We start from the raw sequence: 26,397 nt of genomic DNA, 5'->3' as shown, positions 1-26,397 counted from the left end.
GGTAACACAAAGGCCAACGGAGCAGCTGGACATTGTTCACCAGCGCTGCTCTCCTCTTCCCTTTAGTATAATATTGTGACGAAATCTCCATATGGGGAACCATCTGAAAATGCAATTGTGTTAGGAATCAACAGAGCAGGGTCCACCCCCACAAATGACGTTGTAATGGCAGTGGAGGAAGAACTGGAGCCATAGGGATTTTTAATCAACTTAGGACTAATTTAAAATTGGGCTTCAGAAGAGGAGCTACGAGACACTTTGTTTTGAGAGACTCATTTAACAATCAGAAAAGCAATCTGTGTGTAATAACTGAAGGCATTGGTGAGACAGCCGAAATATGTGAAATACCGCACATTCTTTTTGACAAGAGAGATTCAGAGCAATGCTACCTCGCATTTTAGGTGGATTGACAGAATAAAGATGGTTAAATACAAGAAATATTGCTTGCACTTTTAATGTATTTGGCCAGTTTTGAATACTCCTAATTGTGGTAAAATGATTCACTTTGAGCATTTATCCTTTTCCTGCAGTTTTTCAGTCAATAGGTAACTCACTATGGATGTGCAAAATTCACTTCAGTAATCTTCCAATTGTCCTCTTGCACAAACCCAGGAGAACCAGTCATTTATCAGTGTGCACTTTATCTACTCCCATCAGCTTTTCCAGTGTCCACCTGTCCTCCAGCTATAGCGCAATTAAAGGAACAAAATGAAGATTACTGAGAAGCTGGCAGAGGCTATATACCAGCAGACACCAGGCACTGATCTGGCCAATGATAAACCAGTGCTGGTTACTGATAGGCCAGCAGTGGAGGATGAGAAAGTGACTACTTATTTGACCAATGTGACATTTCGTATGTCTAACTAATAAGCCAGCGGGTTTCTTACATCATTGTGCTGGTTGAACAACAAATCTTAGCAACCCCCTGCATGAGACTGTGAAGTCGCAAGGCAACAAGAAGCAATTCTATTTTCCAGGCAGATCAAAATTTAGAGGAATGTCTTCTTTATTTCTGAGGGACACTAAAAGGTTTCATACCTCCTGAGAATATCATCCATTTAAGCTTATCTCTATGATATGTATGCTATTATGGATACTTTGTGTTGACAGTTTATTTTGAAAACTGTAAATAGTTACATATGAAAAACTCAACTAACTGAACTGACCAAATATGTTGTTTCCTTTTCTTCCATCCTTTTCCACTTTTTTTTATAACATTTCACTGTTCACTGGACTTAAATTTCAGTTGAAAGGCCAGCACACACCTGATGTAAGAGCAGCTGGTTTGACCATAGAAATGCAAACAACAGCTGAATGTTTAATCCCATCCAGTGGGTCTGCAGTGCTGGTGTGCAACTGACCTGACGAGGCAGTAATTTCCTGTTCATTTTGTAAACATAATCGGTAATAAATGGCTGTAAAGGGCAATTAGTTATTTCTGTTAGTCTGCAGCTGCAGTTTACAGACCATATATTAAGCGGAATGAGGCAGAATCACAGCATTTAAGAGTAGATGTACTCTGGCACGAATTGAGTGTTCATACTTAGGAACTCAAAGGTATTCTAACAGGTTACTTTTGCCAGTTGGTGACTTAGCAAAGTAAGTTGTTACTTTTCTAAGGCAGAAACCATGCAATTTTATTTGTCAGTAAGATACCGAATACCAGTACCATCGTATTTTTGGCCAGATCAGTCCTCCACCCACCTCTCAATAGTAATATTTGTTACCTTTTTAATGCACCATACATCTATCTGATGTTGCTTACATGCACATCATCTCCTTTCTCATTTCCGTTGTAACAGAGTGTCATTTATACAGCATATAAATCATGAAGTCCTCACTGGTTCTTAATCAAGAATGAGATAAGTATGTCCAAATCATCATTTTAAAATTCAAGTTTAAAATAATTATTCCTGCTCTACTTAAAAGGTTATCACATGAACAAAATAACAATCTAACATATGAGATTACATGATCTTTGTCTTTTTGTTTTAAATTTTTAGAAAACTGTTTCTGTACATTAATCAGTATTGTTTGAATGCACACACATATTTTGGCAATTGTCAACACTTCGCTATAATTATCCAGGCTCCGATACTGTTTGGACAAACAAACAACAGGACATCTGGTTTAGAGGACACTCACCCGAAAGCAAAGACATCTGACTGTTTGGAGAACGGAAGCTTGTCCTCCTCTGTCTCCGGAGAGAGCTGCTGGATGATTTCTGGGGCCAGGTGACACAGCCAGCCATTGGGGATCCTCAGTTTGTCTTCTCTCCGGCTGCACAGGCACACATTGTAGAGATGAACTGAACTGTTACACTCATCAAAGTGCAGAGTTGTTACACATACCCACAATTGATTTGTGACGCTTTTCAATTACTGATTTTAGAAAACTGTGAGCTTTAAGCTTTTCAGTTGCATCGCTGTCCTGTACTCATTTACAACCCATTTCTGTAACACCATCTATGAGAATGTGTTTATTTGTTCATTAAATTATCTGGTTGTTACCGACAGCCAAACGAGTTTGCTGCAACTCTCTCTGCAGGAATGGTTTTGATGAAGCCAACGTCAAAATCTGTGTTAAACTGCATTAAACAATAAGCTTTGAGGCATATGAGGCTGTGCAAGAAAAGCCCACTGAATTGTAATGCCACAATATAAGGAGAAACAGAGAAGAAAATATGTCTCATCATCCCACTCCATCTATGCTGCTGTCAGGTTTTGAAAATAAAACAAAAAGATATGCAACTGTGGTCTAAAGCATTCTTATTCATTAGAAGAAGAAAAAAATTGGAGAATTGTAGATGTGGGATGTTTGACCACACCATGCGATGTGCTGCTTCCAGACTGTGCTTAGATGTGGACAAAGTCCATTTGGTTGGCTCATGTTATGTTGATTCTTGTAATGTATCAAAATGACAGCAAATACACTATTGCAATGCTGTTTGGTAAAATCTTATTATTAGTTTGAGGTTATGATGACAAGAACTGCAAATAGGGATGCTGATGATAGTCATTGTACCAGTCAAGCAGAGAAACCAACTGTGTGGCACCCCTCATCTGTGCAACAATTCTGTAGGAATGGAAAAGAGAAATAAATGGCCATCCATCCAACTTGGTTGGAGTGGAGTTGGGGTGGGATGGCGCAAAGCCCATCCTAGCAAATATCAGACAAGAGGCAGGTCACACCTCAGACAGGTTGCCAGTCCATCACGGCAGGGGCAGAGACAAGCAACAAAACATGTTCACACTCAGTCCAAAGGTAGATTTGAAATTAACCTAACGTGCATGCTAACAACCACACTACCATTAGGAAGTTATAAATGTATCACACAAAAGTTGCTTTCAGTCTTTAGCACAGAAGCCCAAATTTAAGAAAGGCACCTAAGTTTGATCAGAAAATAAAAAAAACTCAATTAAATAAAATATATATATATATCTGACACTATATTGTACTGAATTGTGTGGTTAGACTGCTCATTCTGTCTTCCCAGAAAGCTTTGGCTTTATTTAATTTATTATTTATTAAAAATAATATTGATAAATAATATAATATTGATTAAAATTAATAGTATAATAACCACACTTGCAAAGCAACAAGAAAGAATTAGTGTGTTTCAGTCATTGTCTTTTTTCAGCTTATCCACTGTAGGTGACAGCCTTCTGAAAACAATGTTTCAGATCCCATAGGTGATTTGCAACCAGCTGATTTGCATCACGTAATCAACAAAAAAAAAAAAAAAAGGGAAAATGTATTCAGGAGCACAACTCACTTAGCTTTGGCTGGGTGGTTGATAAGACATTTTTCTGTTGTTTGACGAAACGCAATATGCAGAATTATGACTGCCTAAAAAAATTTTTCCAGCAACAATGTGTGAGCAGATGCATGGAAAAACAAAGTTCGTACGTAGGTAAAACTTTACAGCAACATTCAAATATCTGCATTAGATTAACCAGGAAGTTTTACAAATACATATACACACACCCATATATATCTATATACATATAGATATATATGTGATTTGTAAAACACTGTTATGTTTCAGATAAAATTAAACTATTGCTGGTCTTCTGCTTATTATATTTGGGGGATATATTTGTACACACTTTATATTTCATTCTGATGTGCATGCAGGAGTATGTGTTTTCAGACCGGTCATGCAGTGTGTTTACAAAGAACTTTCACTACCTCCAAACAGTTTCTGGAATGCTACTGAGGGATTTGGTCTTGTAAGGTCAAAATTGAGCGAAACACAACATGGGATGACTTGACATGGGATGCTTTGATTCCATTTTGTACTAATGAATTTAAACAAATTTACAGTTTTAATGGAATTCAGGTAAGGAACCATTATTTGCCAGTTTAAAACAGTCGGACCTCTTGTTTTCAACCTTGCTGTCAGATGTGTGTTTCAGTTCAATGTGCTGCTAAAATACCAAAGGCCTCCACTTCAAACTTTCAAACAACAGGTAAAACATTACACTTTAAAATGCCTCTGATAGTATTCTGATGCCATCAGAAGTCTCTGGTGCTAGAAGTAGCAAATCAGCCCCACAGTATGACAGAGCCTCAACAATGTTTTGCTGTACGTAGGCTGTCATTATCTGTGGGTTTTTGTTTGTGGTGTTATGATTTCCAGATCTTCTTTGTCATATCAAGTTCACCTCTCTGTTTCATTGGCTCGTTCTGTCTCTTCAGTCTGTTAGGATGAATTACTTTCCGTGTGTCCTTGTTTGTTTCTCACCTCTCATTAACACTGTTTGTGTTCCTTAACAAACAGGTATGAATCTCTTAAGATGACAGTTTTCTATTGAGCAATACCTTGTATTTTAACCTGATATTATGCACCATACTGTGACTAGCTTCAGAATCAAATCCAGACGAAACAGTTTTATAAAATAGAAAATCAATAAAAAAAAACCTGGCAAAAGAAACATATACTGTCTGTGGCCATTGTGCTAATATGTAGATTGCAATGCACCCATTGGACATTTTGGTGCCACTGGTAAACTGCATTTGTCAGTACTGTTGCTATAATGCTGTGAGTCTGTCTCCGAAGCAAACTCCTGCTCATGTCTCATGCTGTGTGTTGAACATAATTACCTGCCAGCCTGCAGAACCCCAGATATGGTGAAGAGCCCAAAGTCAGTGATGACGACTTTACCGTTGTCATAAAACACATTCTTGGACTTCATGTCTTTGTGTAAAATTCCCTTTGCGTGGAGGTAGCCCATCCCCTGGGGACAGAGAGTGGGAGACATGTGACTGTCCTGTAATATGTGCACTGCTGAAATGTTCTGGAGAATCAATTTTGAGTTGTTGTTTTTTTTTTACCTTGACCATCTCTTGTGCGATCTGTCGGGTCTTGTTAACGTCCAGGACAACCTTAGCATCCCGCACCACAGAATAAAGTGTCCTGCCTTTGCACAAGCTGACAGAAAGGGGAAAGATCAGGGATTAGAGGACAAAATCATGACTGAAAAGCAAATTTCTTTTGAGTTTAAACTTTAGCCACCCTTTTCCTAATTGAGCTCAAATGTCTATATGGTTCCATCACGCTTTCCCCATTAGTGCATTATAGTCAGGTGGCGTCATATCTGCAGGGGTGTCATCACAAACGCGTTTTAATAGACATTTCCACAACCACCCACTGCCTCGCACTTGAAGCTCTTAACCCCAACTGCGCCCCACAGGTGAGCAGCAAAGAACCCGAGGCCAACAGTTCATGCATATTCATTTCAACAATAAGCTGACAGCAGCCACATTTTACAAGCTCTCTTCCTTTGTTCTTTTCTCGTGGACGCAGAGATAGAGTCGATAACTGCATCCCTGACAAGATTATGAAAAGCTAATGATGCCAGCTCAACATGCTGAAAGTCACCTTTGTGCTTTAAAATGAAGTAATTCTACCATATATCCAGCAATAACATCACTAATGACGTCAAAAGCTTGAAACGAGTTCTTTATGCTCTGCAAAATCAATAAACGGTCAGTCACAAAGGAAACAATCGAAGAGGAAAGAAGCAAACAATAATTGTTTCCACTAATGAAAAAGTGAAATCCCACCTCCCTTATTGACCATTACACTTAATTTTGGTTTAATCTTACAGTAGTGTTGTGCTGTAGTTTGGCCAGCAAGAACACGATAAAGGCACTGATATTTGCTGTTATTTTCAGCAATCACCGGTGAGGATTTCTGAACACAATCGAGCCCCTCTTTCAGCTCCCCCTGCACTTCATCCTGCATCAGCTGAAATAATCTAACCATTCAATGGGCTACTCAAAAACACAGTGAATGGGATGTAGATAAAGCGGTTGTTTTTTTTCAACTAAACTTCCATCCTTTTTAAACATTTTATGACAAAAGAAAAGAGAAGACATACAAAGGTTAATAATTTTTCTTAGCGGGACTTTGTCTGTGTAGATAACAGCAGCAAAGGGGCAAATACCCTAACAATTTCATTTGAAAATAATTAGCTTGGCAAATTAATTAATTGAGTGCAAGAATACAGCCCCGTCTTCCCACGTAAAATGTGAACAGTAATCCATGAAACAATTAAAGGTGTTAGCTGTGTGAGAGAATTCATTCAAGCTCACTTGCATTTACGTTTGCATTGTCAGCTGTCAGACTGTCATGACAAACGCACCACTGCTGTGAGGTGTGGGTGGTTCATCTACTCGGCAACAGTCGCAGCCTGTTCTAATCATAACGTCTGCATGTTTCACTGTCAGACCCTCTGTAGAGGAGCAGATCTACGGCTGATCTAAAAGGAATGCCAGCAGACAGAAACTAAATGAAATCCTCGCAGCTCCCAAACCATAGAACAAGTGAGGACAGCAAGCCGCAGATTTAATATTTCTTCCTTTAGCTACCAGTGAACAGTTCCAAGCTGAAATAGTTACAAAGTTGAACATCCATTTAATTATGTTCTGTGGTTTTTACACAATTTTGTATAATTCTAATCCAAGATTATTTTTTTTGGTACATAATATTTTATATTATAATTTTCTAAGAGTGAGGTTGATTCAAACTTTGGTCTATGTAATCTAAAAATATCCCCGTAGATTTAATATTCTAACACATTTACAAATGACAATGTTCATGCATCCTTCAATGAATTCCTGCACTGCAGTCACGCTGGGTTGATTCATTTCTAGTAAAAAGTATCAGTTAATATTCCTGCATTCTCCATTTGCTGCAATGTGTCACTGTCCATTTACATAAAATCAAAAGATTTTGCTTTTATGATTGCATCTAACTTTTGTCTCGTACAGTTAAATTAGTTGTTTCTCTGTCTTACAATCTTAATTTTAAATTCTTAATTGAAGAAAATCAACCAAGTTAAAATATGCATCTAAAACGAGCACTATGAGCTGCAGTTTTGTAGCGAATCCACTGAAAGCCTCACAAGGCATGCCTTTTCTCCAAGCCTGCACAGGTGCAGCCAATAAAGACAATTAAGACTTGGAAGTCCAAGCACCACCTAACGACTCTTGGACTGCCTCTGTAAGGCCAGTGGGGATGCATACCAGAATATACATAATTTCAATGTAATTGTCAAAAGAAATGGAAGTGCTTTGACAACAATAGAGAGAGTAATTATTCTTAGCAGTGACAGTCCAGCTATACAGTGATTGATGTGTACCACATCGTGCATCTAAAGTCAAGAGTAATGCAAATTCAAAGATTTACAAGTATAAAATCAGGGCTTCAAGATGCAGTTGAGTAGTATATAGTGCCAGTATAAATCATAATTTCAGCGCAGTCTCAGGTGAAAGATGATCACTGTGAGACAATTGATTTCACATTAGAATTAAAAAGGCAATTCTAATTATTTAACAGTGGTCTACAGAGGCTCAAATACACCCAGTGTGACCAAAGATAGTTTGCAATACTATTCTGACAGTGTCAGAAATTCTGAATGATCATCTTGTAGTCTATTTCCTGCCCCATTGCTTAAAATACTAGCAACCTACGTCTTACTAATGAACCAATGGGAGTGCAGGATGGAGTGACATACTGGTCAATGTGATGCTGGCGCAGTTGTGACAACCAAACCAAAGAACGGTGTAGATGGAAGCCAATTGAGATAAATGGAACCTGTGGGATTCAAACTGAGACACAAATCTGGTTTATTTGTGTCAACACAAGTGTGGTGTTTATGACATCTCCTCCAGTTCATCATCGTTCATTTTATTTGGCGGTGTAGTTTCACAAAGTGAAATTTTCTGCAGAGTGACTGACTCAGAAAAAACTTGTTTCTGCTTTAACTTTAATGTCATGCACTGTATGTTGATTTGTGCAAATTGTATTTACAGTTAGATTTTTTTTAGACAGTGTGACAGAATTTTTTGGACATTAAAATTAGAGATAAAAAAAAAAATCATAGATTTGTTTTGCAAGCTTTCTAACACAATCTGTAAGATCTTTCTCCTTACCTGGTGATAATGGCCAAATGTGGCGGGCTCATACAAGCCCCCATAAACAGCACCACATTCTCATGGCGAGTGTTGCGGTAGGCCATCACCTCGCGCTTGAAGGCCTTCAGCTGGTCTTCATTGTCGCGCTCAATGTCGATCAAGCGGATGGCGACTTCTCCGTGCCATCGTCCGTGGTAAACTTTGCCAAAGCGACCTTTGCCAATCATCTCTCCGATCTCTAGCTGCTCAAAGGGAATGTCCCACTCCTGCAGGAAGATGCTGGTCTGGCTGGCCTTGCGTGGGAAGTTGCGAGCTGACAGGAGGGACAAGTTCATCTCTTCAAACTCGTCACCCGAGTCCTCGTCGTTGCCTTCCTCATTCTGTGGTAAAACAGCATTCAGTTGTTCACGGCAGTAATTGTAAGCCCACATTTCGCTAATTAAGAGACATGCTAGTATTATGGTTAAAATGCCCTCAACAAAGATGTAATAAAAATATTCCACCAAGAAATTTATAAACTTTAAGTTCATTTCTGGCATCCAAGGTTGCGTGGCAATAAAATAATAACAAGTGAGAAAAATTATTTATAACCCTTTAGAGTACCGTAGAGGGAAGGAAGTATATGAACTGATGTCTCAGACCAAATGGCTATGACCTGTGGGGTTCCCCAGGGGTCAATCCTGGGACCCGTATTGTTCAATCTGTACATGCTTCCACTAGGCCAGCAAATACGCAGCTATAATGTGTCCTACCACAACTATGCAGATGACACTCAGATCTACGTGTCACTGACGGCAGGAGAACACAGGCCTGTGGATACATTGTGTCGCTGCATCGAACAGATCAGTGTGTGGATGCAAAACAATTTCCTCCAGCTAAACTCAGACAAAACTGAAATCATTGTCTGTGGCCCACAGAAACAAAAAGAAAGTGTTATCAGTCACCTTGAGACTCTCTCTCTAAAACCTAATAATCAGGTTAGAAATCTCGGGGTAATATTGGACTCAGACCTGAACTTTAACAGCCACATTAAATCTGTAACATCAGCAGCTTTTTACCATCTAAAAAACATTGCCAGAATCAAAGGAATAGTGTCTAAACCAGACTTAGAGAGACTGATCCATGCGTTTGTCTCCAGCAGGTTAGACTACTGTAACGGCCTGCTCACTGGGCTCTCTAAACGGGCTGTAAGACAGCTGCAGTACATCCAGAACGCTGCTGCTCGAGTCCTGACTAGAACCAGGAAATACGACCATATTAGTCCAGTGCTCAGGTCTCTGCACTGGCTTCCTGTCGCTCAGAGAATAGACTTTAAAACAGCTCTGCTTGTGTACAAGTCTCCTCATGGTCAAGCGCCAAAGTACATCTCTGACATGTTAGAGCCATATGAACCAACTCGGGCTCTGAGAACCTCAGGGAGGGGTCTCCTGCTGGTGCCCAGAGTCAGGACTAAACAAGGTGAGGCTGCGTTTCAGTTTGATGCTCCTAACATCTGGAACAGTCTTCCAGAAGATGTGAAACAGGCCTCAACTCTGACAATGTTTAAATCCAGGCTGAAAACAGTTCCATTTAGCTGTGCATATGACACCTGAAAGTATTTTATCTGCACTCTTCACTTTTTAATTAACTAATGATTATTTTAATGGGTTTTTAATTATTATTATTGTAATTTTTTTTAAAAAATTTCTTTATTTTCTTTTTTTTTTTCTTTTTAATGATTTTATTGCCTTCTTATGATTTTATATAGCTGTGAAGCACTTTGAATTGCCCTGTGTATGAATTGTGCTCTATAAATAAAATTGCCTTGCCTGTATATTTTTGGTCTAAAATATTACATTTTACAGTAAATATGATCTGATATAAAAAAAATACATGTTTGATTATGGAGACTTCTTATAAAACGGCACATAATTTTTCTCTGGGTGTGTTTCCGTGAAATACTCACTACTGTTTGGTCTGATAACAAAAGAAAGTAGTTATGAAAAGAGAAAACAACCAGAAGGGAAAATCTGATTTACTTGGATTTGATTTGAAATACAATGAAACAAAAAACGTGAAAATTACCAATTCAAAGAGGCTGGCTGGGAAATCATTCAAGGCAATCTGCATCATATTTTCTCAGAATCTATCATTGTTACAGACACGCCGATGATGAGCGGTAAAGAAGTCGTTTTTCCCTCTTGCTGCTTTTGACACACAACTTTCCTGGAGGCTCCTCTCCGAGCTGAGACAAATTATGCTAAATGAGGGAACAACGCAAATGACTGCGACGAGTGATGGCGAGGCGCTGCGCTTTGGTTCCATTCATATTCACAGTAATTTCACACTGATATCACTGACAAAAATGTGGAAAATTAAAGCAAACTGATGAGGGGAAAAAAAAAAAGAAAAAAAACATCACACGCAATCACACGCAATCCAAGCATCAAAAAGTTCAATGATCAAAAGAGGAACTCACGTCTGACGTAGGTTCAACTTCGATTTGAAGTAAAGGGTTGCCCTCATTCCTATAAGGAAAAACAAGAGAATAAAAATCAAATCCAAGTCAATGAAAACATAAAACAAGGCCTGTTCCTGCACTGAGCAGGCTTTCAGAGGGCATTTTGGATCTTTATTGCCGTAACTGATTGACTATTTAGACAATTCTGTGGTCCTGACTGGTATAGCTGTGATTTTAGCTATTTAGACAGTTGCTACACCCTTTGGGAGTAGATGCTGTGAAAGACAGCTGTGATCTGCTGGTAGTCATTAATGTAGACTCTAGCTCCTAACCTTAAACAGAGATGAGGAGTGAGCTTCACAGGTCTGGCACTTTCACATCCTCTGACGTTTTTTTTATCTGCAAACATACAACGTATAATTTTCAGCACCGTGTGATTTGTCAGCCTCCTCTGAGGCCACAAATGACTTTGCTCTATACAACACAGGCAGCGCTAAAAAAAAAAAAAATCGTTTCGTAAAATCCTTTTCCTCTTTTGGCTCCGGTTTAGATTGTGTATCTAAATCTTTTGAGGTAAAGTCTTTTCATTCTATTCTGTAATAGATAAATGAATGCCTATCTACTTTTGTAAACTTTTCAACTGAAACAAACATTTCTAGATAATTTGCATCTATATGCTGATGTGGTGCGTGGTAGAGCTCTAGAGCAGAGATTCCTGTTTAATTATAGAAAAAAACTGTATATTTGAACTTTTATGGCTGCTTACATAGCTTGAAGTGCGTCATATTAAAACTGCATTAGATACAGCATTTACTCCAATCTAAAGATCAAACATTTGGTTTATTTAGATCAGAGTTGTCTGCCTGTTACAATGAGGGGAATGATTTAAGAAAATGTTTATTGTATGGAAATGCAATCTGCGCTGTTGCTTTCTCCTCCCACACCAGTGCACTGATTGCTGATTGATTGCACCTGTGTCTGACAAACTGCTGTGAGCTCTGACACTTTGAATCTGTAAGCGTGGAAGAAACTCTGTGGGACTGAAATATTTCTCATTATCTTCAGAGAGACTTTTTTTTGTGCATCGGAGCATAATGCAATAAATATGCTGCAAAGAGAAATTTGATTTCAACACGGTGGCTGAATATCGAAGCGGTCTGCCACTCTATTCTGTGAGCAGGTAACCTTTTCAGCCTCCTTTGAGCAGGGCCCCAAAGACCAGCCACCGCGTTGATGCAGAATCTCTTTGTTAAACCTGAGGTCCGTTATTGAGGCCGCTTCAATGACTATAAAATGAGCCATTTTCCCTGCTACTAGCTTTCTGCAGTTACACGCTTTACTTTAATCATTACAAAGAGTGTGTCTTTTCTATCAATGCAACACGACAAATGGCTTTACAGAATATTACAGTTAGGGTTTTCCCGCTTCGTCTTTTTTGCTTTATCATATCAGTCTCTTGTTTATCTTAAGGTTTTGTGACTTTATCTTTTGGTAGGTGGGCTCTTGCTTTCACCCTTTGATTCCACTTTACTTAAAAATGTTGTTATATATTAAATCACCTGCTTCACCATACAAGTGGCCAAAGGACAATGATATTCAAACTAACAGATTAATGACTAAAATTGGAACAGGATGAAATGTAAGAAAGGGCCTTTCCTGACCCTGATTTTTAATTTCAGTCATTTTATGAATTCTAAAGTGCATCTGCCCCCTAAGGCCCCATTAATTTCTGACCCCAGCATGTATATTGTCACCCACATACACAGTGGGTGCCGATGACGGCAATAACTGAACCCTCTTCATTTATTCAACCAATCTACCTTAGTCCACATTTCTGGCTGTATAACATCAGTGTGCAACCTCTAACAACCTCCCTGTGGTATATTAACACAAGTTCACAAAGCAACCCTGGATTCTGGGTAAGAACACAGGTGAGTCTGATTACGAAATAATGCGATTCCTGTGGCGCCAAGGGTCCCTACCACCAGTTCGAGCTCTGCTCTAATGAGGGAATCCTGCAGGGTGTTGAGGTCTGAAGCAGGCCCTCATTAACCCTGTGATGAGGCCATTAAGGCCAGAGAAAAATCTGCCAGCTGAAACTGCAAAAGCATACAGTAGAACGGTGTGGGTGAGGAGGGACAGCAACCTTAATTAAATCAGGGGAATGTGGGTTTTTAGAAATAAGGCAATGTATGAGGAATGAGAAATTGAAACAGTCAAAGAACAAAAATTAGAGTCGTAGCAATGTGTGAGTCTACAACCCGAACACCCAAATAAGATAAATAAAAAATTTGCTCAAGTGGAGCACATCATAAAAAACTTAGAAGAGGTTCAGACGTGCATCAGGTTCAGTGTGTCCAGACAGGAGATGAATAATGGGAAACATAAACATCTGGAGAAACACCCCTTCACACCCCATGCGTAATTCCCTCAGTTAAGAATGTCAAGGACAGCCACACCTGGGATATTTCCACACACATATACCTGTTAGCCTGACTACCGAATCCACCCAGGGTCACCAAATGGGGCAAGGTTTACCCTACATAAGGGGAGAAGCACCCCTCAGTGGAGGAGAGATGACACAGACTTTCAGGCTTCGAGGATCTCTCCAGATTTGATGCGTCATTCTGTAATTCTGACACGGACGAGGTTGGCAATAAAATACTTGCGTGTTCGACCATGTCTGTGTCAGCAGAGTTCTTCCTTTACCATCTACACATCAGCCGTTTGAAGGCGAACATCCCTCATACGCCACAACTTGTAAAAATCAAGACTGAAACTTTAATAGGACCAAATGACCACTAAATGTGGACTATTAATACAATGTCACATTCTTTTTCTCTTTGACTGGTGAAGTGACTCATAAGTGATGTTTTTTGCGTGGTCACAGAAATTCCACTGTGATTTAACTTTTCAATTCCAATTTGTGCCCTTTCGGTAGTCCTATGTGGTCCCCCCTATGTGGTCCTCGATCAGATATATAAACGACATGTGGGGACGCTCATAAAGGATCCCATGAGGCTTTTTAGCCTTTATTGTCATGATTGCACTTGGCTGTGGTGTTGTGTTTGTGTTTGAGTTTGAGTTTCAGGCAGGGTCTGAGCAGGTATCCAGGTCTGGGGCAGAGTCTGTACTGCTCCTGCCAGCACACCTGTTGTCAACTGTGCTCATACGGAGCAGCTTCTTAAGGATCTGCAGGAGTTCCAGTCTTTGCCAGATTGTTCTCACGGTAATCGGGCAGGCCAGTGGACCACTGTGGGTTTTCTTAGTGAATTCTACCTTGTCTAGCTGCAATCTCTCTTCATTATTAGCTCATCATCGCTACCCCTGTGATCCCGGACATCTCCATCTCCATCTCAACTCAACTCAACTTTATTTATAAAGCCCTTTAACACAGCCATGGCTGAAACAAAGTGCTGTACATGAGTAACAACACGAAATATAAGGCATAAAACATAAGAACAACATCGATCTGTCTCTGGACAAACCGTGAGGATAATTTGTGGTACCTCTTTGATGATGTCCTCAGAATCATCCCACAACCAACCCAAGTGACAGGGCGCCATGTTGAAATAGACAAAGAAATATGGGCTGAAATCGCCAGATAAATTTTTCGAGGGAGTGAGGGAGGTGGCAGTTGTTATTTTGTTGTGTTGTTATTGCTCAAATTGATGAATTTCTAGATTTTCAGATGTACAAATTGCTACGAAATGGTTTTTACATTTAAAAAAGATGGTTTTAAAAGTTTTAATGTTATTGTTTTTGGTCTATTACGCATGGTTTGTCAACTCTGTTATTCATTTTAACTCTGTTTACATCACCGTCAACTCTGTTTCTCTAAAGTTTTGTTTGAAAAAAATACTAATTAAATATGTTTTATTGTTGACAAATGAACCAGAAGCTGTGTCATAACTAACATCCTCAGTACATGAAATTTCAAAGAATTTCATTCATTTATGGAGCTATATTTAGAGAAAATGCAAGCTGTCTTGGCAACTTTCCAATTAAATGTCAATGTTTTTAGTCCTGAAAAAAATAGTCTTTATTTTAGAAAACTTAAAGTGGAATTAGTGGATGTAAAGACAAAAGTTCTCTTAGAGAAGGCATAGTTTTAAAATGTATTACATTTGAGTACTATAAATATTTACCCTAATTTGTCTGCAACAGAGTTGACTGATTTTACTGTTAGTACGATGATTTTCATATTAAATATTTTAAATCTTACATGTTTAAGCTTGGCAAATGCTGGAAATTTTATAATAATAATAATAATAATAATAATAATAATAACATATTTAATTTATAAAGCACTTTACATCAACTTTTTTAAAACTAGCATTTAAAAAAAATTAAACTGAAGGCTTTTCTTAAAAGGTGAATGTTAAATTTAAAGTACTCTCTATGAGAATGAAAAAGGTTTTAACGAAAAAAAATACATATTTTTCTCATTTTTGTCTAAACTTGAAATATACCTGCAAACATCCTGTTGCCTGTCTTATATCTGCCTGCTTGCCCCGCCGCCATCTTGGACCAACCACACCACAGCCTGCATCGATTCATTATCCCTCCAACTCTGGACCCCTCCTGGATGCATAGTAAGCGCTCGCTGAGCAACAGATTCTCTTTCACGGAATATATCTGGATCTATTTCCCTCTTCTCTTGGAGTTTATCTCTGGACTGGATTTGCTGTGGACTCGCCCCTCAATTCATCAATACAAATAAACTGTTTCTTTTCATGTACCTGTGATGAGTCTGCTCTTGGGTGCACCCTTGTGTGCACAGGCCATTTTAACGCAGTGATATTTATGGCTTTAAGTGTTCTCTTAAAGATATAAAGGCTTGGATGACTTTATTTCTGCTTCAAATTTCAGACTTAACTTTGGGTATTAAAGGCTTAAAGGCCTCAGATATTTTATCTATGTAATACAACCATAACCAGGAACTAGTCCATGTCCATGTGTTTGTTTTTTCAAGATGGGCCTCTTGCAACTCATTATCATGGTGTGCCACATGTTCTCTGAAAAACCTCCATCTAATAAAAAAAAAAAAAAAAAAATGTTAACAACACTTTGCGAGACGCATCAAATTTCTCCAATTTGACCTTCTTTAAACTGGCTTCCTGTTAAAGTTGGAAGAGAATTTAAAATCCCTCTCCTCACAAAGCGCACAGCTATGACTAACGAAGCCCCATCATATCTTAAAAGATCTCATGCTTCCATATTATCCCATAGATCACTTCTCTCTCTGTAGGTGTATTTGTGGTTCTGAGATGTACCTAAACGAGGCAGAAACTTTAGCTTTGAAGCTCCTCTCTTGTGAAACCAGCTCCCAGTTTTAGTTCATTAGGTAGACATCTCTATCTTTTTAAGACCAAAAATGTTCGTTTTTTTTAATCTAAATAACTTTGTTTTGAGATTATATAACTTGTTACTATGACTTGGACTGTATATATATATATATATATATATATATATATATATGTATATGTATATATACATATATATGTATATATGTATATGTATATATATATATATATATGTATATATACTGATATAACTGATCTTTTTCATATACTCTATAAATTTTTAGCTGCATATGACCAAATCAAGATCACACAGAAGTATATTTTCTTAGCTCTAACAAAGCCAATGAAAAAATTATTTTAAAACTGATCACACGGGGAAGTTGATATTTTGCAGACCAGATTGCAGAGTGAGCTGAAGGACAAGATGTTACATCTTGAACCTAATTACATGTCTTGCTCAAGATAATTTACTGCAACAGTTTCTTTGATGCACAATGTTATACCACTTGCAAGTTAGCCTTTAAATATAACATATTTAAAGGCATTTTAAATGGGTCGCATAACATCACCACACTGTTGACTGAATATCTAGCGATTTTTAATCAAACCGTTTGATAGTGCTTTGACACAGTTTTACAAAAAGTAGCAAAAAACTCGGTTGTTCTACCGGCCCTATGCTATGTTTTCTTATACAGTAAAATGATAATTTTGTGACATGACCCCCAAAAAGATAGATACATCTCAATAAACATGATCAAATTCTAATCAACTGTGCTGACAGCTGAAATTCATGATAAGCCCCATAGGGCACGTAGAGATAAGATTATTTTGTTTCTGTCTTTTCTATTTAGACTGTCTCTACTTAGATATGAATAAAAGAAATGATACAAGAATTTGTCACACCTTCAACTAAACCTAGAAGAGATCTTTACAGTTGCACAGCTGAATGTGGCCTCAAGATACATGAAATAATTTCAGTGTCACATTTCCATGATTATGGTAATAAATTAATCATTAAATCTTAAACAATCCTGCAATATCCAAACCCATATGGCACACACCATGATAAATGTATGCAATTATTTTTGTCCCTTTGTGTCATATTCTTTCCAAATATTTCTTTCTGATTTGTTATCTGAAAGCTGGCAGCTGTGACAGAAATGTGGCATGAAAATGTTCAACACAGCTTATTTTTAAACACAAATATATGAACAGCCCCATGCTTTACACCGTGAATAAGTTTAAAGAGTCATATCGTTTTACTTCCTGTGGTTGAACACCATTTTGATTTAAGAAAAAAAAATTATTTGCTTGATCTACGTTTCATGGAAACTGACCATGAGCCTATGGATGGAGGTTCTCTTGTCCTGTTTCTTGAGATAGATTGAGTTGCTAATCCAATTAACATCTGGGTCAGAAGGCAGCCCATCACTTTTCCTCCTCTTTCGGTTCTTTTCCCATGACCACTGGCTTTCTCAAAGAGTCAGTGAAAATCCACTTGGCATCCCAAGTGTAGCGTGAACTAAAGGCCATGCTAACATTAGTCTGTGAGTAATCGTCATGTCGTCCCTCGCATTGAAATTGTCACCCAAATATCTGTGCTCCAATAAGTTTGATTTGGCCTCTGACCAGCGGCCACAAAGAGAAAGAGAGAAGAGGAAGGAGACACAGGAGTCGTGCAGATGAAGATAGACAGGGGGGCGAGACTTCTTTAATACATTTCACTCACCCTGGTTCAGAAAGGACAGGATGCAGAATGACTTGTGGTGCTCTGCTGGGAGGTGCCTCTGGAGTAACATCTGGAAACATTGAAGTTATCAGACCAACACGTCAGAACAAAATAGAACTATAAATAGGACAGATTTATAGTGCTATAATTTGGGGTTATAGAAAAGTTGGGGAATAGTAACTGCATGTCAGAGTTATAGGAAAAGGGTGTTTGTGTGACATATTATATTGTGCATATTATATATTGAATAAACTGAAGTAAGCACAAAACCATGAAGAAGAAATAAAATTGTCCTTCTACAACAGTGATAATTAGTTTATATAAAAATCTCTTTTTTTTAGGGTGCTCGGTTGATTTTTTTCAGAGTCCTTGTTGAATTCTTTGAAAGCACATTTATCAACAAAAAAACCATATCAATCACATGCATTGATTTGTTTCTATTCTGCAGGTCAGCATTATGCAAGGACTGGAATATAGCAAACAAAAATATTAACTGTGTGTTAAATCCTAAATCTGATTTTGGGATTAGTATTATATATTCAGTGGTGTGAGGTCTACGTCTTTAAAAAGCTCACTCAATTTGATAACCATAAAAAGTGCCTTTAAGGAATATTTTTTCCCTAATTTGCTGTCTTGCAAACCAAACTTGAAATCTGATGGCGCATCTGCCCGATTTTTCCATTCCTGTTGATGACACCCCCAGAGCATTATGCTGCCACCACCATGCTTTGCTGTGAGAATGGTGTTCTGAAAATGATGAGAGATATTGGGTTTGTGCAACATGCAGTGTTGTTTTTGATGGCCAAAATGTTTAGTTTCATCAAACCCAAAGACTTTTTTCCACATGTCTATGGCATCTACAAGAAGCCTTTCAGCAAACTGAAAAGGCTTCTTCTTTCTTTTTGTGGGGGTTTCTTCCCTTTTTAAGCAGTGACTTTTTCCTTGCCACCCTTCCATGAAGCCTGGCTTTATGGAGTGTAATAAGACTTAAAGTAGTCCTACAGACAGGCACTCTAATTTCTGCAATGTAAGTAAGCAGCTCCTTCAGGGTAACTTTTGGTCTCTTTGTTGCCTTTCTGGTAAAAGCGCTTTTTGCTTTGTCTGAGTTTTGATGGTCTGCCTTTTCTTGACAGGTTTGTTGTGGTGCCTTTTTTTTTTCTTTTTTTTTTTTATAATGGATTTTATGGCGTTACAAAGTATATTTAGGTTTAGATTTTATTTTATTTTTTTATATAACCCTACCCTAATCAGCTCTTCTCTTGAATTGCATCACTAATCTGTTTGGAGAGATCCTTGGTTTTCATTGTGCTTCAAGCTTAGTGCTGCTGCCACCATAAATGTAGGGCTTTAAAGGGAAATTAGCAAAAGTAGATCCATATGCACAAGACTTTTTTTTTTCTTCCTCATTTACTTCTTTCAATTCAAATTTACCAGTTTGGACTATTTTGCACAGGTCTACTAGAAAATATCAATAAATAATCACAAAACATCTACTTTACTGACAGGTGGATACTGCGTGTTATTTCAAGAGAGATAAAAAAAATGAAGTCTGAATTCTCCCTGCTGTTCTTTGAAAGCACTCATTTTTACTCTTCTGAGATAGAGTATGGTCAGCTTTTGTGTTGTCTTTACCTCTGGAAGATACCTGAGGATCCACTGTCATGAAGAATTTGTGACAGAGAGTACAAGCCACAAAGAACAGTCCCTTTACAGTACGGCATTGAATATGTTCCAAATCAAGCTCTAAGATCATCAGGTGCTACTTTATTAAATTTTCCTAAAATGAAATATAAAAAGACGGGTGAAGCTGCTTTCTGTTTTTATGCACCAAAAATGTGGAACTCTCTACCAGTGTATATTCGTCAGTCAACAGATATTACAAACTTTAAAAACCAGCTAAAAACACATCTATACACCCTCGCCTTCTACTAGTTTTATAAATTCTATTATTATTATTATTACTATTTATATTACATTTATTGTTTCTCTATTTTATTGGTAAATTCATATCTATTTCCCCCCCCCCGAGTAACATGTTCTATTGTACTCTATTGTGTTATTGTACTCTATTTTGTTATTCTTGTAGTTATTTTACTTTATTCACTTTGTATATTGATCTTATTTGTAAAGCACTTTGAGCTACATTTTGTGCATGAAAGGTGCTATGTAAATTATTATTAGTATTATTATTACGGTGCATTAGAAGCTGGCACCGTCGCCTCACAGCAAGAGGGACCGTTTTTGGTTTTCTGTGTGAGGCCTGCATGAATATTTTCATTGATTCATTCCAAAAACCTGCAATCTAGTAGAACTGGAAGCTCTCAGTGTCAAATCTAAACTGTTATGTATGTGATCCATGTGACAACATTACATATTTCTATTATTTAATTTAATAATTTTTGGGGCAATCGCTACATTCCAGCAAAATTTCAGCAAAATGCAAACTCCCAAATACTTAAATTGCTCCAATGAATCTTTGGTAAATTCTTCATTGTTTTTTTTTTTTTTTTTTTTTTTTTAAATATGATCCAGCAGTAAATTTACGTGATGTGACTATAAGACTAGTTCCAGTTGATGTATTTCCAAGCAACTGCCTCCCCAGATCTCTGTAACACCTTACTATCTCCTCACACCACTCATGGTTGTGCTGCCTCTAATAAGCTGCCAAATGAGCAAACACTATGTGGTACCAGAGTGGACAAAACCACAGAGTCTGGGCATTGACAAATCAATAGGAAGCCTAAATGACACAAGCATGAGTGGGTGTGGGGGTGTGAGACTGTGGGTGTGAGAGTCTTCAAGTAACCAAGGTGAGGGAGTAAAAATCAGCATGGACATCAACACAGTCTCCCTGACTCATCCTTGGCTGGTTGCAGTGAACAAAGAAGGGGAAATGATCAATTATGGGGTACTTACCAGGGAAGATGAACTGCTGTTTGTATTTGAAATAACTGGAGGCTGAGAAAGGAGACAAAAAAAATAACGAGTTTGGACCAACTTATGTGGACTTGCTGGTCTCATATGGATGTTTACATAAAAGTATTTACATAAAAATTAGTTCATTTTGAGATTTCAAAAAAGTTTTGCTCAGTACATAGATTTAAAGTTCACACAGTGTATTTCTCAATGTTGATATTTACTGATTAACAATAAGATCTTAAGGATAGGTACAGCCTATAAGTAGACGTGTGATATGTTGTTGCCTAGCTAAAACCGACAGCATATCAACATTTTTAGAACAACTTTGGCTAGTCAAAAGTGTACATTAGATTGGGTATCCATTGTGCAGATTAGCATACCATTAGAGTACTATTAAGGATTAGATGCTTAACAAAGAAAGTGAACATAGTAAAGATTAGAATCGGTTAACACAAGCACTGTTTGCATGTTAACTTGCAGACATGAGCAGCCCCTTTAGAATAACTGTAGTCTAATTCGCTTGTAGGTTTACAGTTATGTTTTCTTACTTTTAAGCATGGTATGGTATTGGAAAGTTTTCCAAGTTCATTCCAACTATCATCTGTGGGATGCAGGTATGGGGTATGACATTATTAGTGGAGAGATATGCCAAATTCCACACTTACAAGAAATTTCTGTTCGTATTTTATCCTTAAAAAAATATCAGTAAATCACTTCAACTCCTTCAAAAGTGATTAGCACCTGAAATGTTGTTGCCGAACATAAAAGTGTCAAAACCGCAGTGCTTTGACTGGCCACTACTTAACTCCAGAACCAAGTTCATCCCTCACTTTAAAACAGTAATGAAAGAGTCTATGAACAGGTACAAAAATGAGTTTGGTCTATTTTGGAAATTACAGAGCAGTGTGTATGATTTACTGACATGTAGCGTCAAGATATATATTACAACCAATTAAATAAGTCTTACTCAAGCATAAAATGTGTAAAAGTCCGACTCTTAAGCAAGCATTTGGTTTGACTGTTGTGGGCTACTGTAGACTCATGGCACTGGATTATGGTGGCTTCGTGAAGGGGGTCCATGTCAACAGTAGACATAAAAAGCTCGTTCTAAGATAATGAAAACACAACCATTCTTATTTTCAAATGATTCTTTACTAATGACAACACAATTGTAAAAATCGTATTGCTCATCTGCCAATTTATGCCCCTAAATCCAGGATATTCAAACTTTAAAGTTTAATATACACTCCCTTAACTGTCAAATAAGTGCTGTCATCTCTACCTCATCCTTGGGTTCTCAGTCAGATCAACATCTTACATCTGGATCCAAAATGCCAAATTCGAGGCTTTAACAGGGTTGTCACTAAACCACTGGATTACCATTCACTGTCTAGAGCCAGCGTTTAAATATAGTTTCTATTAATAATTGATTGTGATGAATGATGAACAGATAGCAGCTTGGACACAGGTGACCTTTTACTGTTGTATTAACAAACAAATGTAAAATTCTTGTGAAAAATCTTGTGAAAATGGCTAGTTTAAAATTTCAAAAGTTCTTGCTTTCTTTTTTTGCATGAATCTAAGAAAATGGCACTGGAAAATGAATATTTTTTAATCTAACAAGTGTGATATATGATGCTCTATGCTCCTAGGTCACTTTGAGCAATGCACCAGCCCTTCTGTCTCTAATTGTGGATTTTCTTGCTGTACTAATAACTGATAGCAGCATGTTCAGCCTACTAAGAGGTGAAAAAGAACATCAACTGGTCACCAATCTGTGGGAGTGATAACAATTGGTAACATCCATTTAATGGGTTGATAACATTCAAACCAGTTGATTTCTTTTGACGATGAGAAACACTTCAAAAACAGTGATCGGTGAAATGTTTCATTGCTACCTATTTATTTGCACCTAAATCCACAAATGTGCTCACATCTTGGTTAGCCGTGTTCTTTCATTCTTACCTGTCAAGTTGAACTGTTTTTGTTGCCGAGCTGACTGTGGGGAGGGGTGGAGCGGTGAGGGGGGTGTGGCACTGCTGGGCAAAGGAGGAGCCGGGGAGGATGGAGTGGACGAGGTGGTGGACGAGGGATTACTGCTGGAGTCTGGTTGGTATGGAACTGGGATGTGATCCTGAACGGAGACGAGAGAGAAATTTTGTGCTCTGAATTGGTCAATTCCATTTTAATTTTTCTTTCAATGTTGCTTCTTTCTAAACACAACGCACAGTTTCTAGATTTATTTTCTACCTTCAAAGGACAATTAGGTTTCCATTCATTTCACTACTTTATGAAAGCAATTCGCCTGACAGAGTTAATCCATCATAATGAGCTTTATGCGGTCTTCATTTTTCTAAAAGCAGTGGAAAATATTATTGTGTTGGCCATCAGTTGTGAGCATTGAACTATGTATATCAAAGATGTGCCATTGTTAACCAGATTTACTCTATATTATATTTGTCTTTATTTCACAGAGTCTGTGTTCAAGCTGTTCGTTTAAATTTCTCTAAACGCCTCTCATAATCAGTCATTTAATTACATTTTGGCAGTTGTTGCCGCTTTCCCCTTCTGTGTTGATCACAAACAGCCTTAAATGGTTTTGAAGTCAAGGTCCAGTTCACTCCCTGAGCTATCCTGCTCCAGACAAGACAGGATCAGTTCCTCAACAGGATATGTCATAACACTCATTTTAGATTTCTATCACAGCCCCCGACTAGACTCCAATTTACATCTAAGTAATTTTATATCATTTTGTAAATATGATTTAATTTCGAATGCATAATTTCTCTTTAACCAAATTAGTCTTTTTAGTAGAACCAGTTCAATCCTCTTTTACATTAAGTCTCACCTGAAGGATGAAAGTCTAAAAGAACAGTTTATCAAATGACCTCAGTAGTTTGCAACATAATTCAGGTTTGATCAAAAACACATAAGACATGACAGGTCTGTTATGCACAGCAGTGTTACAGTTTTTTCAATAACCACAGCACAAAGTAATTTATCATAATCCCCATGAATAAGCTATCACATTGAGCGTATCATCAGGAAATGAAGACCCCATAATTATATTTGGATGTGTGCATACCTGAACATGTTCTACTTAAGTTAAGTAAATAATTACTTATGAGAACTCCTTGAAACCCGGGTCTAATCCATTCAAAAGTGCATTTCATTTGAACTCAGAATCCAAGAGTCAACAGCAAAATGTAGAAGCAGCTCTAAAGGACATTGAGGGGAATATGATCCTCTCAAGTGTGGATATGGAGAGTGATTGTGTATTAGACCTTCATAAGAAGAAAGAAACTAAAGTAAAATTACTGAAAGTTAGGAAGCAACTGCTAAAGCATTAGTTTAAGACTGGTGTTAGCTCAGATCAAGAAAACTGTATCTTTATGAGAAATAAAGTAATACATACAATACAAAGGACTAAAACTAAATTTTCCATTCAAATTGAGTCTGCAAAAGGTGATTAAAAGATAAAAATCCAGCAATCTTGCAATAATTTAGGGCGTGTACATCCGGTATCTTTATAGTCATTTTCATAAACTTGTCCTGTTCCAGTAATTAAAAAAATAAATTAAATGAAAATAAACATCGTAAAGCACTAAACTGAACTGAAATGAAAACTTGAATATTCCAGACATAAACATGAGTCTCCTTTTGCAGCAATAACAACATCTAAACATTTCCATGTTGATCAGCTCAAGGAATTTTAGCCCATTCTTTCATGGCACGCAGATTCATTTTGGGGTGTTTGGTGGATGTCCTCACACAAAGAGCTCCCTCTAGGTCTTTCCTAGAACATTAACATTAAATCAGATTGAGTTTTGGACATTCCAGAATTTAGTTATTCTTTGACGGGACAGCTTATGACTTGGGCCTATCGTCTTGCTGCCTAATTAAATTCAATTATTTACTGAGAGAAATGTTCTGGCTCAAATTCAACTAATAGACCCAAACAATGGGATAACACTCTTTGAGGGTCATCCATGGGGAGGTGGACCCCAGTGTTGAATTGCTCCGTTTGTTGCATCTTATATTGGTGGAGGAAATCAGGTAGGATTTTGCAAAACTTTCAAGCATGAAGAGCATCAACAACTCATTTCATGATGTCCTCAGAAATTTCTTTGTTCATACTATGAGACACCTCCACAAATATATCGTTAGCATTCTATGTTCTAAGATGGCGCTGAACTTACAGCACCACCATGATTTTTTTTTTTTTTTTTTAAACTAATTTTTCAATACTTTTTTTCTATGCTGTACTGCTGGAACGATTTTTGGTGATAACTCTGGCCTGGAATAAGCAGACTCACTGAAGAGGAGACGCTGTGGATACAGCAGCAGGAACAAAACAGAAATAAATGGGAAACTAGTTTAAACCATTTCTTCCATAAATCATCATGGGAAGTATGAGATCAATGGTGGATAAAATGCATGAATAAGGTCACAGCAGGAATATCAGGAAGCCAATATTTGTTTCATTGAGACATTGCTTCAGAAACAACTCTAACACTTCAGCTTTACCACTATACGGGCAGACAGAGACTGCAGACAGGGAGGTAACAGAGAAGGTGGAGGATTACAGGGCTTGTTAAAAACATATGTCCGGTCCGAGTCATGTCACTGGGAAGGAGAATCTCTGCCCCCCGAATGTTGACCTGGGGGCAGTGAATTCCTCTCCGTGTTTTCACCTGTTACCTGTTGACGCTGTCAACCAAGTTGTTGCCAAGCTGCAAAATCAGTAGGTAATCCTCCGGAACAGCTGACACACTCCGCTGTTAGCACCTGAGTGAGTCATTCTTTTCTGCTGACCTGTATTTAGCTTTCCACTTGTTCAATGATATAGTAGTAGAGTTGTCAGCACAAATTAAAGTTCTTATCATAGGTAAAGAGACTCACCTTAACCTGTTGTAGACAAAACACTGCAATTTCCACAGCATAAAGATAGATAGAATTAAGCAGGGCACCCACTCACACCTGATCATCACCCTATTGCTGCTAATCCCAGTGGTTTAAATACTTTTGCCCCTCAAAGATATGGAATGTTGCATAATTCACAACTACTTTATCATCATAGCAGCAGAAAGAAAGAAAGATGTTTCAACAGAATAGGATTTTTTTTGTACCTGCGTGCCAGAACGTCACCGTTTTATTCTCATGGTCATACCCACATATTCTTTCAAAACATGCATATTTGTTTCACAGCGGGAATCTCATCGTGATGCACTTTGTATTTTGGAACTGAGCATAAACTGTGAGATGTATTCTGGCTGCAAAATATTCAATGTATGGAAACAAATCCGTCTGTGTAAACATCAATATTGGTGAAGATATTTTCGCACTGTTTCCTAATCCCCTGGGAAATACACAATGACTCATAACCAGCTCCCAAAATTGGAATAATGCAACATGTAGGACAGGTTATACACATATCGTAATGCATGGCTTCTTCTTTCACACTTACCTTGTTGATTTTGTTTGTTTTGGGGAGCGTCTGACTGATGTGCAGGTCTGTGTACCTGAGTGGGTTGTTGATGTCACATGGCACTGATTCTGTCCGTACCAGACGAGCTACT

General features: G+C 37.9%; 1 protein-coding gene across 4 annotated transcripts in view; it reads right to left on the bottom strand.

Annotated features, from left to right (window-relative positions):
* Nucleotides 1-26,397, bottom strand: part of ksr2 (kinase suppressor of ras 2) — a 125,027-nt gene that overhangs the window by 12,871 nt on the left and 85,759 nt on the right. For 3 of the 4 annotated variants that reach the window (XM_075467394.1, XM_075467392.1, XM_075467395.1), the window contains 9 exons: nt 26,286-26,395; nt 22,784-22,952; nt 20,816-20,857; nt 17,900-17,969; nt 10,883-10,931; nt 8,443-8,804; nt 5,338-5,434; nt 5,107-5,240; nt 2,146-2,280 (listed from right to left, as the gene is read on the bottom strand). In XM_075467394.1, the coding sequence (XP_075323509.1) occupies nt 2,146-2,280; nt 5,107-5,240; nt 5,338-5,434; nt 8,443-8,804; nt 10,883-10,931; nt 17,900-17,969; nt 20,816-20,857; nt 22,784-22,952; nt 26,286-26,395 (1,168 nt within the window). The remainder of the gene's footprint in view (nt 1-2,145; nt 2,281-5,106; nt 5,241-5,337; nt 5,435-8,442; nt 8,805-10,882; nt 10,932-17,899; nt 17,970-20,815; nt 20,858-22,783; nt 22,953-26,285; nt 26,396-26,397) is intronic. The other variant, XM_075467393.1, reaches the window with a different exon arrangement.

This window comes from Odontesthes bonariensis, chromosome 6 (genome assembly GCF_027942865.1).
Source record: "Odontesthes bonariensis isolate fOdoBon6 chromosome 6, fOdoBon6.hap1, whole genome shotgun sequence".
Lineage (NCBI taxonomy): Eukaryota > Metazoa > Chordata > Actinopteri > Atheriniformes > Atherinopsidae > Odontesthes > Odontesthes bonariensis.
This window is presented reverse-complemented; position numbering and strand designations above follow the sequence as displayed.